We start from the raw sequence: 13,272 nt of genomic DNA on the forward strand, positions 1-13,272 counted from the left end.
ACGTGTTCCTGCTGTGCGCTGTGTGTAAAGATTAACTACGTAACCTCACAGCGGCATATCCTCGGATGATTGATCCAGCAGAGAAGAGGGAGGATTACTATTCACCCCTTAGAAGATCACAAAAACTGGGCGGCCAGCATTACCATGAATATTCATGTGATGGAAGTTGTCGGTAGAATTTGGCACCTTTGTAAACTGTCTGGTTTAGTTAAAAAGGTTGCGAAAACATAATTCTTCTAAGTTTATCCGCTCTCGTATAAAAAGCGTGGTGGCTGCTCAGTACAGACAAGAACTCGTTGGTGGAGCAACTCTTCTCAAGGGTCGCCCACGAGAACGAAAGGCATAGCGGCCCCAAGATACCTCGGTAGGCCAGAGTGGCGCACGCGTCGTCGGGCGCCGGCAGCAAGCAGGCCGGCCGCACGGCGCTGGAGAGCGGCAGGGCCGCCTCGAGCCCCACCAGGGCCAGGGCTCCGTCGGCCGAGAGCCTCGCCGGTCTCGACAGCCGCGTGTCCCAGGGCGAAGCCTTGCGCACCGAGCCGAGACGAACGTGCAGCCGCTCGTTCTCTCGCCTGCGGAGTGCACGAAAGAGCAGGTGTGTTTACAATAGCTCTGGGGCTAGTTTCCTTTAACCGGGTTCCTCTACATTTTATCACATACTTTGAAATGTTTGTCTACAGTTCAGAAACGCAGCAGGGCTCGCTAAGGCTATTGGTAACCTAACATAACAACCGTAATAGTCTTGAAAAGACCACCCCTCTACTATGCCAGAAATGTATATTGATGGAACTTTATCGTTTAATTTATCTGCGTAAAACTTGCAGATATGTAACAGAAAAGAACTGTTCACGAGAAGATGGAGGCTTTGAGTGACTGGCGTAGAACAGGCAATTCCGCTTTAGGGCAACGTTTCGAAACGAAGACGAGTCCCGTTGCTGACAGCATTCCCTGTTCCGTACCACTGTTAACTTGCAGGGGCATTTTTATTATGAAAGCAAAAACAAATATGTTTACACCAAACAAGTTTGTGCACGACTCAGCGAACCCGTTTGTCCTTAATACAGTTTAATTGTCGTTAGTTCAAAGCAGCAATACAGGGCTCCTTGGCAAGGAAGAAAAACAAAATCGTTTTTCTCTTACTTTATCCCCGCAGCGTCTCAATTCTTTTGTTTCATGTCTTTTGGGGAGGAGAAAAGTCGTCAACAGAAACACAAAATGCGCAGCGTTGGGAACATTATCAAGATTGACAGTAAAATTAAAATAGTGCACTCTAGTTTACCCTGAAATCGATACTGAGGCACAAAACGCGTATTGAAGTGCGACGCCTTGCTCATCACCTGGCTTTATGTGGCGCAGTAGATACGTGTGCTTCACTGTAGAAGGCTTGAGGCATTGAAGATGTTCCGGAGGACGTTCTCGGAATGATGCGCGCGCTGTCTTGTGAATCTTCCGAAGCCGGCTCACACACGGTGGCCTTCTTCGTGGGCCATCTTGTCACGCGAAATCAAACTGATAACAGACGCGCAGCGAAGAGAAACTAAACAGTCGCATACATCCGATGCAATACGGGAAGCTGTTAATATCATCCTTTGTGTCACAAATGTGATCAGGTGTTTCAAGCTGGAACCAAACAGCGCGATTTTTCGCACAAGGACGCGCCGGTGCCGTTTTACGCACGCACTGTAAGAATCGTGCCTCGCCGCGGTCTTGGGTAGAAAAATCATCGAAGGTCGCGATGCTGCGCCCGCTTCTATTCTACCAATGATATCGCAGTCACGTTACATGAAGCTCTGTTCCCTGCAACTCCAATAGATAGTTTTGCCTTTCGCGCATGAAGAAGGCGAGAAAACCCGAGACTGTAAATCGGCTGCAAATGGCAAAAGCAAAAAGTCCATCGAAATTTACAGATGAAACAAAAAATGTAATCGGGAGAGAAAATCCGAACCAAAACACAAAGGCTCTCCCTTGTTATTTGATGTCCGAGCGGCCTGCCTGAGAAAATGTTCGCATCAGGATGATACACATCATGGACGTGACCTTTCCAACGGGCACGAGACTTCGAGCCGGAGCTCAGCCTGCTGAGCTGCCTCTCAAAAGGGGCACCCTTGCGAGCCTTCTTCCTGGCGACGGACGGGCCGCTGTGATCACCCCCCGATACCAGGCATTCGTGGAAAAGGGGACAATCGTGAACGAGCCTACGACCTCGTCAGAGCCATCTTCAAATGCGGCGATTTATGACAACCGTTTGGACACCGCCAAACGGTTTTGGCCAATTTTCAGAGCGACATTCCTTCAAAGGAACTCGTAGTGCCGTTCTCTCCTGTCGATAACCACTGCGCCTTTGTCGTTTCCCTTCCATCTTGGGGCGACTATGAAGGAGCGAGCCGGGCACAGACTGGACTACCACAGGGCCCAAACTGCAAAGTCCACGTTGGCGACGGGGTCAATGTGTGTTTTCCTATTTACCCGTTCGTGCACAGTGAACGTTCGCGTGCTTTCGGTAAAATTGTCCACAAAAGGATAGAGCTCCAAACCTCCAAACAGCCGAGGCTGATGTGACCCATCTCATGACAATAGATTGGGGCAAGATCACGTGACCAGGACGACCAAGGAGTTAAAAGACGAGATAGATGCCCTGTGAGAGATAATCGCAGCTGCCGCTTGAACTTGAAAATCTTACCAAATCGTTCCTCGTTCTTGTAGAAAATGTAAATACAAGCGTGTTTTCAAAAACGTCCTGAATGTCAGACCAAGCCCGACGTCCTCCCAAGCTCTCATCCTCGGTCGAAACAGCGTTATCGTTGCGCTTGAGTGTTGCTTGTTTTTTCTCGGTAGAAGATCGCGCCATATAGAGCTAATCTGACGCCTTTAAAAATGCTTTCTTCTTTACCGCTCCGGCAGCGTGACAATAATGAGAAAAGTACATTGTTTATTCATTGACCATTTTTTCCACGAGTTAATCACTGTTACAAAGTTATCGCTAGGCGCAAGACGTGCCTACATTAATCGGAACTTTTCTGAATAGTGTCGCCGATTCTGGAGCGAAATAACTCTGTCTAATAAAAGTATACGCTGAAAGCGATCAGTGATGTATATTCTCGAGAGAATGCGAGCAACAGTGACTACGCTGGAAGGAACGTTCAGTAATGTGTAAATAAAGGACGCACCAGACTCGCTGATTGCATTTCGACTGCCGAAGACTCTGCTCGCCGTTACTGTTGAGATCGAGTGTTATTTTTTGTTTAATTTTTTGTTTTGCATAAGGGAAGCGTTGCAAAGGGCGGCAGAAAGTTAGTTGGGTGGATGAGATTAAGAAGTTGGCAGGGACAACAAGGCCACAATTAGCGCATGACTGGGGTAGTTGGAGAAGTATGGGAGAGGCTTTTTCTCTGCAGTGGGCGTAACCAGGCTGATGATGATGATGATGGCATGATACCCTAGGAGCGCTATCACGTAAAGCTATTCCAAACTTTTCTATTCCATTTCTGCAATCAGCCCTCCGCGATTGGTCAAAACTTTTTTGAACCACCCCCACGACGCCTGTCTGTCACGCGACGCCACGAAAACGGCGATAGCTCCCCATCTGATATTCCGCGTAAACACTGATTATGCATCATTGGACCGAACAAAAGAATTAGTTAGGCCTGATTCGACGCGTTTTAGCCATTAACCTTCGGGTATTGGTCGGAATTTGTCGCGCTGCACCCACTTCACCTGCCTGACACGTGACGTCACAAAACCGCGAAAATTCACCGCGACAAAGTGACGTGTACGGGTTAAAGATGCATTAATATGCGGAACAAAACTAAATTTTTCACTCCATAGCCGCAGGCTTCCCCTTTCGGAAGGAGTAAAAGGTGGCTGCCCCCGATCCCTCAAGCACTGGCTACTCGCACCTGCCTTAGAGCATGGGTTTATTTGCGTACAATAAACCTTTTGGCGTGGCCGTGTAACGTTTTCAAGCACCTTGGGGACGTTTACGGCCTCGCTCTGCAAACTCTTTTTTGCTGAGGATCCGTTTAGAGGCATTCTTAACCTTCCGTTGCATGGCGCTGCGATTTTCGACCAGCCATCTCAAACCAAGTGAGGGAAAGTGGACCAACCGCAAATGCCAGCACCACCCTCTTCATCCGGTTATTGATTTTCAGTGCACTGACTCGGCCCCATCGAATCCCTCTCCACTGGAGCCTGCTCCTCGCCTCTTGTAAGCCAATTATATAAGACAAGCCGCTAACTGTAGGCAATCTTATTCGTTTTAAAGCCAAAAAATGTGACCTCCTCTAAACGAGGAGAGCGTTTGATTGGTCTGTTCAGACAACCCTCCGGGTTACCGCCTGATGCTTGCGTGGGTGGTTACGCAAATTTGACGTCAGGAGATTGGAATAAAAACACATTGAAATAGTTTTATGCTATAGGGCCCAAGAATTCTGCGAAATACGAGTAAGCTACGGAAGCTGCATATTATGGACGGACTAGAGCTTGTTTATACCAGATTAATGTTTGATCTGCTCGGTTTTTATTGTCAACGCGCTCGAAACATAAGCCGACTATTTTTGTGACACTCAGTGCCAAAATTAGGCAGACAATGCTCAGAAGTTAAGTATTAAAATCGTCAACTTGTGCCCAAATAACCTTGTGCTGACTGCGTTTAGGATCGGTGCTGTTGCGTTCTAACGATTCTGTCAACGCTGCTTATATTGGACGTATACTCACACAGATAATCGAGCTTGCACTTGCTCTCTGAAACAGTCATCACCAACGGGAGCAAATTATTGTTGAAACAACTACAAGCCTTTCGTTCGCCTGCACATCTCTGTGATCCTTTTGCGGCAAAAACGAATGAGTCACACCTCTGGCCCGCCAAGAAGGCCTAGGATACTGCGGCAAGATACGAGACGCAACAAATGCCGAGTACGCGACAAAAATGCAACCGGGAGGTGTACCGACGCGGTACGCCGAACGGAATAGCGACTACGCGCGCCCCGCCGAGAAAACGAGCCAAGGCGCGTGAAAGAGCGGGCGGTGAGGAGGAGCCCGGGCGAGGAGAAATTGCGCTACCTTTTAGTTTGCTTGGCTGCCCGCTGTTAAGAATGGCGAGCTGCAAGGAAAAATTGCCACCCAATTACGACAAGGCGCGCATCCCCCACTCTCCGTCGCTGCAGCTAGACTGCGTTCGAAGAAGCGGGCTTTGTGCTGAAAACCACCTCCATCCACGAGCCCCATCTCCGTTGTGACGAAACGGGTTCGACGGACGAACTATTGTGCCCGAGGTCCCCAGCGCGAACCTGATTTCGCTACGCATGAGCAAGCCGCGGCGGGACAACGAGCTACCCAGGATGTCTCCGAGCTTCCCGGAACGACTCCCCTCGGTCGTCGGCTCCAGTCCTTCGCACCTGTGTGTTTGCGTGTGTGTGTGCGTCACCTTGTCGCGGGAGGCGGCTAGTTTTGCGATGACGAAACGAACATTCGCTGCCTTGTATCGCCGAAGGACCGAGCGTTTAAAAACGGCTGTTGGGCGGAGGCTCGACACACTTCTCTCGTGCAGTCAGGTTGGACTGACACACTTTCTCTTGAGCAGTCATGTTGGACTGATTTAATTTCTGTAAATAAACCCATTTTCCTCGTTCTCGATGAGAAGCAGTTCTTCCCTTCATCTACGTCCTCAGCGTGTTTAAGTTGGACGACGGCATGGGCCAGCTACCTTCGAATTCATGCCGGACTCCAATCTTGGCAACGGATCTCGAGCGATGGGATTGAGCCCCCAATCCTGACACCGCATAGAGTTAATATTGTTGCGGAGAGAGGGGAAGAATATCGCGAGGCGCTGGCTGCTGCGTGTTGTTCAACCATTTTAACCCCGTTGACTCTGCTTGTATGTACATTGTAAATACAGTCTTATACTCCCAACACCCCGTAACAGATTGGTGGGAGGTGCGGCCGGGGTACCACGGCTGGAAACGGAGCTCCGCAGTGGATGTCGCATCACCATCGTCACCATGAATCACGGTGAGCACTCAGGATCAATGTCCTTGCCGCCTCCAACGTCACCATCGCACGCTACGTCGCTGTCCCCTTCGGTTGGGGTTGTGCAACCCGAGAATCCCGGAACTTTCAGCGGGACTATTGGCGCCGACGTTGAGGAGTGGCTGGCTATGTACGAACGTGTGAGTGGAATCAAAAGATGGGACCCTACGTTTATGCTAGCTAACCTGCTTTACCTAAGAGGTACGGCAAATGTGTGGTTCGAAAGCCATCAAGAGGAGCTGACCAGCTGGGACCAATGTAAAGAGAAGTTAACAGAGTTGTTTGGCAAACCAGCCGGCCGTAAAATTGCCGCAAAGCAGGAACTGGCCTCTCGTGCCGAATCCCTCACAGAGTCCTATGTTTCGTATATCCAGGACGTGCTGGCGCTTTGTCGTAAAGCCGATCACGACATGACGTAAGCTGAGAAGGTTTGGCACGTGAGGGGGTCCACCGCATATTTATTTACATGATTATTGTTATCTCCAAACGCTAGGGCCTCATGAAGCGTGACTGTGCCCGCATCGACATCGGCATGGATACCATCACACTTTAGTATGAGGTGTTCTATTGTTTCTACAGATTTACCACACAGTACATGTGTCTTCTTCTTCGTTAAATTTCTTTCTATAGCTGCGCGTTCTAAGACATCCTGAGGTAGCTTCAAAGAGTAGGGCACTGCCTCTTGAGTTATAAAACGCTTCCTTCCTGATCTCCTGTTTCCAGTATCCATAAAGTTAAACACTATACTTCTTTTCCATTGAATTTATCCAATTGTTACCTTCCGAGTTTTTAACCTGTCGTTTAATGCTCTGTCTTTCTCGGTCCTCTTGTCTGGCATACTTACTGGTTAGCTTCCGAGTTCTTTTCCGCCATTGTGAGTCAATGCTCTTTCTGTATAGGTATTTAAATACCTTAGCTGCCCAATGCTGCCCCAGCATTGCCTGCCCCAGCGTCCCCCATTCTGCTGCAACAACCTCGAGACCCACCAACCTTTCATGGATCATTGTCTGAAGATCTGGAAACCTCCTCGAGTCATACGAAAGAATCGCGACTTTCAACAACCGGGACTCCGACGACAAGCTGCGGCATGTATACTTCGCCTTAGAAGACGCCGCCAGAACGTGGTTTGAGAATCGGGAGTCGACTCTGACAACGTGGGACCTGTTTCGTAGCTTCTTGCTGCGGACCTTTACGAGCGTCGTACGTAATGAAAGGGCCGAACCTATGCTAGAAGCCCGAGTGCAACTACCTAACGAAAGCTTAGCGATCTTCACCGAGGAGATGACGCACGTGTTCTGCCACGCCGACCCCGAAATGTCCGAGGACAAAAAGCTTCGCCTACTCATGCGCGGCGTCAAACAAGAACTTTTCGCCGGAATGATACGAAATCCACCGAAAACCGTCGAAGAGCTTCTTCACGAGGCCACGAGAATCGAGAAAACTCTGGAAATGCGAAACCGGCAATTCAACCGCCGCGCAAGCCCAGCAAACTACGCCGAAGTTCAATCACTGGCCACCGACCACCTACGCGAGACCATCAGAGCAGTCGTGCGAGAGGAACTTCAGAAGATGTTCCCAAGATCCCAGCCTCAGGTTGCGTCGATCGCGGACGTCGTGAGAGAAGAAATCCAGCGTTCACTGGAACTTCCCCAAGGCCAGCCGAAATCGCCACAGACCCAGCCTGAAGCGATGGCCTATGCCGCCGTCGCCCGCCGTCAAAGTAACACTCCGCGCCAGAACGCTGTAAGGACGGAGTTCCGCCGCCCGCCGCCCGCCGCCAGCTCGCCAACCCGTCGTCCAGCGAAGCTACCCAAGCGCCCCTGAACACCGCCCGCTCTGTTACCACTGCGGAGAAGCGGGTCACGTCTACCGCCGATGCCCATACCGGGAGATGGGACTGCGAGGGTTCGCTGTTAACGCGCCGCGCCCACAGCTTGGCGAACAATCTCGCGATATTGGCCGACTACCTCGCCGCTACTCAATGGCGCCCTCGACGACCGTCCCGTTCGCCGTCACCAGGGCGCTACATGTCGCTGCAGCGCAGGCCATACACTGGGGCCACTCTGCGAGCCTATATCCGGAAAACTAAAAGCAGCAACCAATGGAAGTGCGGTTGCTGTTCGTCAAACTGACGAAGGTCCTCGGCCGCCGACGAAGACGCCGAAAATCCTGTCTAGACGACATAACAACCAGACGCCGCCATCCCGCCGAAGTCTCGAAGCAAAGAATACGCCGACGAAGGACAACCTCACGGCGCCACGTACCAGCCACAGGTCAACGCGGCGCACGTATCCAGCTGCTCTGGACACGAGGGTTTAGTTCGCGTGAGTGCCAGCACGTGGCGTACTGACCTTGAACTTTTCAAACTTCCCGCGGTGACGCATGATGACGTCAAGAAAAAAAAACAATTAAAAGCCATCCCTGCGCATTGAACTTCGCCAGAATGCTTGTCCCGCCGGCGTTATCATCGTTCTTGATAAAGCGTATACCCGCTCGTCGCCTGGAAATGACTCGTCATGGTAAGAGCGTTTAGTCGCGACGAGCGATGATTGATTCTGGGCTTTTGATACGGTTCGTTTTGTTTTGCCTTTCCTTTTTGTCGACGCAACGGAGCAAATAAGCTAGGGTAACCGTCAGAAGCACTCCGTGGCAGCCTTTCTTCAGCCGGCACACAATTTTATGAGCTCGGATGCTCCTATCTAAATACATGTAAAGGGAGACATCGTTTTTCTCGGCAACCACTGCACCAAGTTTCACGAGGTTTGATGCATTTTAAAACAAAACTTAGAATCTAGTGACTGTTGGTTCCCAATTTTTATTTATGTCATAATTTTTTATTAAATGTTGGCAAAAATTGAAAATGTTCAGGAAACCTAACTGTCAAGTTTGCAACTCAGCAAGGAAAAATGATATCACAATCCTATGAATTGCATTTGATAGTGCATCTAAAGCGGACAAAATTGATTTGTTAAACATGAATCTACAGAAATTCAGTGATGCGAAAATACAGCTTTTGCAAAACCCTTGCACACAACGTAACAAATTCACCTAAGGTATAAATTGATATATCAAATTTGTCCGCTTTATGTAATATAATGGATGCCATTACAGAACCGAGATATCTGTTCTTGATTTAGAGCTATTGATCTTTAAACGTCGTGCCTCTATGTTTTCGAACTTGTGAATATTTTAAAATTCATTTCACAAAATTCAGGCCGTAAATCAAACTTGCGTTTCCAACAGTCACTAGAATTTAACTTTCTCTTTAAAATGGAACGCATTTCGTTAAAATCAGTCCAGCGGTCATCTCAGGAAAGCGTTTTTGCGTTTTACATGTATTTGAATAGGCCGCATGGGAGTTGGGCCCGAGCTAATGCTACCTCTTAACGTCCGTACATTCCACAGCGTCTACGAGAGACGCAGAAAGGTCGTTTGTTATTTTGTTCGCGTAGCCGGTAATCTATCCATCTACCTGTTTGACCAACGTAGGGCCGCCCACACCCGAGAGGAATGCGGTATAACTCACCCACGATGCGATCAATAAATTTGTTTTTATGTTCTTTTTGGCATGCGGTACGTGCGATTCTTTCTGGCCTTGTGTTTCTACACAGGCTGACCTATTTATTAGGCGCCGAAAATACAACGCTGATGCCGCTCCTTCCAGCAATCTTCTTTAATCTATGGGAGAAGCCGTGTATTTAGGGGATGGCCGCAACCTTTCGTTTGTCACTGCTTGTACCATGCGCCTGCTCCGAACTGCTTTCCTGTGCCTTCTTTGGCTGTCCTTCTGCGACTGACACAAGCACGCGGCTCGGTTAACCAGCGCAGTTTAAACGGGGGGCTTGCCGTCCGACGTGATGCCGGTATGATTTCTTCAGTGCTTCGCTGAAGCCCACCTTCGCGATTCCCTCTTCACAAGCTCTGTATGCGTGAACGAAGTGGCAAGAGTGGCTTGCTTGCCCTAGCTTCGTAACACCAGCAGCTTTTTGTTATCGGTGAGCACAAACTTGTCAAGGGATCTAATCCTCCCGTCACATGGCCTTTCAAAGGTCACTTCTAGTGGCTTAAGACAGTCACCAATAGCGGTAAAAACGGGGGCACATTCATTAATAAAACAAGCGGATGTACAGTCAATAAGAACTAAAAAGCCATCAACATTCCTAAAAACTTTTATAGCCTTAAATTCGTGACGGCGCTCTGACAGGTCTCTGTCCAGTTTGGCTAATAGCAGATTACTTAGCACTGGTGCTAGGCAAGAACACATGACAGGATGAAAAATGTAATTAGCAGAAGACTGCTTCAACCCCGTCAACATCCCGAAAGAGCGTGAAAGAAATGTTTTTATTTATTACTACAAAGTGAGCTGCCGCTTTCACGCCGCAGCTGCGTAATCGCGAGTTCTTTCCTACGGATGCAATTGTAGTCGATTTTGCGATAATAGTTAAATTAATTGAGAAACTTAAGCTTTCGGCTTCATGAGGGGATGATGAAATGAACGCCAAGTTTCTGGAAAACAAAAAGGCTTACTCTTCAGATTTCTTATCATACCTCTTTACACAGTACATTGAATGTAGCACGTTGCCATCATATTGAAAGGTCACATGGTGGTGCCTCTCCTTAAATCCGAGAAACCGCCTGCTCTAAATTAGCGAGCAGTCTCTTGGACTCCCGTGCAAGCTTTAAGAAGACGTAATTTACTCTACTCGCATATCTTGCATCAAATGCCTCTTCCTGCCAACGTGCACCCCAGAAAAATTATTCCTGTGACGCACGTCTTACATCACATCGCGGCAGCTCTAAACCGAAGCTGCCTTTTACATGGAATTTTTCGTGACTTTTCTAAATCGTTCGATAAAGTACTTGATTCACTACTTGAACTGAAAATCTGCACATTGAATATTAACCTACGCAATGCCCACATGGATCAAATGCTTTTATCTAACCACGACCGATATGTTATCTCTAATAATCATTACGCTTCTTCTCCTTGGTGTCTTAAATCTGGCGTCCCTCAGAGTTCCGTTGTAGGCCCACAACTATTCCTGACCTATATAAATGATCGTGCACGTTACATGAACTCTAATATAGAGCTATCATACCCAGGAATTCTGGACATGCGTTTAGTTTCCTTTTTCGCCACCACGTGACGTATCGACCTTAAAGATTTGAAATTCACGCCGTGACGTATGCCATGACGCACCACAAAAGAAAACCTAATAAAAAGAAGCACACCCGGAGACTCTTGCTTTACCTCAGTACTTGAAAACGAGCGCGCTCATGTATCAGCTTTATCTTGAAGACAACCTGCTACTTGCTCGACTGGCAATGAACCGACGATATTGCTAGACACCTCTCCAGACAGCTCGTCGGCATTCCGGGTGTCTGGCCGAGATAACGGCTCCCTCGAAGCTTCCGTTGGGGTTTTTTTTTCTTCATTGTTCTTATTATTTGTGCACGACTGCGGCCGCGGGCTTCCGTATAGTCAGCGTTATGTTTCGTGGATTTCCTAAGAACCGGTGTGATGCAATAAGAGGAAGCTTTAGTTCGGGCCTATCTTCCATGCCGGCCGCTCAAATAAATGTAAAAGGCATGATTTTATGAGAAAACAGCTCAACGATCTGAATGAGAATTGTTGCATTTAAGAGAGAACGTTAAATCACAATGATTGCAACAAAAATAATTTTGATTTAGTCCATGCCAGTATTGACAAGAGTTGGCGGAAATCAGTCAATCAGAAAAAAGAATGGAAGTACGAAGTTTGCAAATCCGTAAGTTACCATCAAAAACTAATACCACATCTCTATAAACTGCATCCCTTGGAGCATCTCAATCGGGCAAATTTGACCTATGAATTTATTATGTATGTCAAGTTGTTACAATACTTGTAAAAGCTTTGCGAATGCCACATTCAGGAATTAGTGGTGTATTTCAGGGTGGCATATGATATATCATTTTCGTCCGCATTAAATGAAATATTAGGTGCAGCTTAGAGAATTGCGATATGATTTTTATTATTAAATTATGGGGTTTTACGTGCCAAAACCACTTTCTGATTATGAGGCACGCCGTAGTGGAGGACTCTGGAAATTTAGACCACCTGGGGTTCTTTAACGTGCACCTAAATCTAAGTACACGGGCGTTTTCGCATTTCGCCCCCATCGAAATGCGGCCACCGTGGCCGGGATTCGATCCCGCGACCTCGTGCTCAGCAGCCCAACACCATAGCCACTGAGCAACCACGGCGGGTGATATGATTTTTAGTTGCTGAGGTGCAGGGTTGTATACTTCATGTATTGTTTCTGTAAATTTCGCATTTTCTCTGAATTTTAGAAAATGTGCAAGTTAAATAAAAATTCGCTTTCTGAAATCTCATTTTAACTGTTTCTTCTGAGTTCAACATAACTAGTTTCAGTGCAGTGGTCGTCAGAAAAAAGAACTGCTCATTTCCCATGTAGGAGCTAAAGCTTCCCGTTAAGTTCGATTTAGAATTTTGTTGCTGAAAGGAGAAGCAAGACGGGTAGCGTACTTACAGTATGGCGGCTGCACTTCGATGGGGCGAAATTCGAAAACACCGGTGTAGTTAGATTGAGGTGTACGTTAAAGAACCCCAGGTGGTCAACATTTTCCTGAGCCCCCACTATGGTGTGCCTCATAATCAGATGGTAGTTTTTGCAGGTAAAACTCCATGATTAATTTTTTTTAAATTTACAGAATCTGCAGTAATTTACAGTAATTGTGAAAGACAATTCTACCGCAGGCTAGTTCCTGAAGCATTGTCTTCTTCAGTCCCAAGCTCGTTCCTCAGCGTTGTGCAGAGCTGGGCAACGTATTTCCACCTGGCGTGGAAGCGCCATGTCGCTGCTTCTTATGCGGAAACGGACTAGTAGCGTTTTAGGCGGCTGACAAGAACGACGTCATGGGACGTCTGAATGGAGCGAGTAGTAGGCGTGACCGGAGAGATCTCGTAGGTTACGTCGGTTACCTGACAAAGGACCCGGTAAAGCCGCAATAGCGGGACATTAGTTTTTCCCAGCGGCCGAAGCAGCGGGTGGGAGACCGCAGAAGGACAAGATCCCTGGGAACATAATCGTCGTCCGGGTAACTAATCTCACAAATGCTTTTCTGATTTTTCTAAGCACAAAGGCGACGGTGAGCAGCTCGGCATGTTTCTTGGGCTCGAGCAATGACATGGCGGGTATACTGAAACACGGGCTTTGAGCGGTGGGCCATATTGTATTAAAAGGCAATACT

The 13,272-nt window shown here is 48.0% G+C and overlaps 1 protein-coding gene across 2 annotated transcripts in view; it reads right to left on the minus strand.

Annotated features, from left to right (window-relative positions):
- The window catches only part of LOC126545730 (uncharacterized), a 984,485-nt gene that overhangs the window by 44,106 nt on the left and 927,107 nt on the right, over positions 1–13,272 (minus strand). For both annotated transcript variants that reach the window (XM_055061186.2, XM_050193681.3), the window contains one exon: positions 361–569. In XM_055061186.2, coding sequence (XP_054917161.2) covers positions 361–569 — 209 coding nt within the window. The remainder of the gene's footprint in view (positions 1–360; positions 570–13,272) is intronic.

This window comes from Dermacentor andersoni, chromosome 1, assembly GCF_023375885.2.
Source record: "Dermacentor andersoni chromosome 1, qqDerAnde1_hic_scaffold, whole genome shotgun sequence".
Classification (NCBI taxonomy): domain Eukaryota; kingdom Metazoa; phylum Arthropoda; class Arachnida; order Ixodida; family Ixodidae; genus Dermacentor; species Dermacentor andersoni.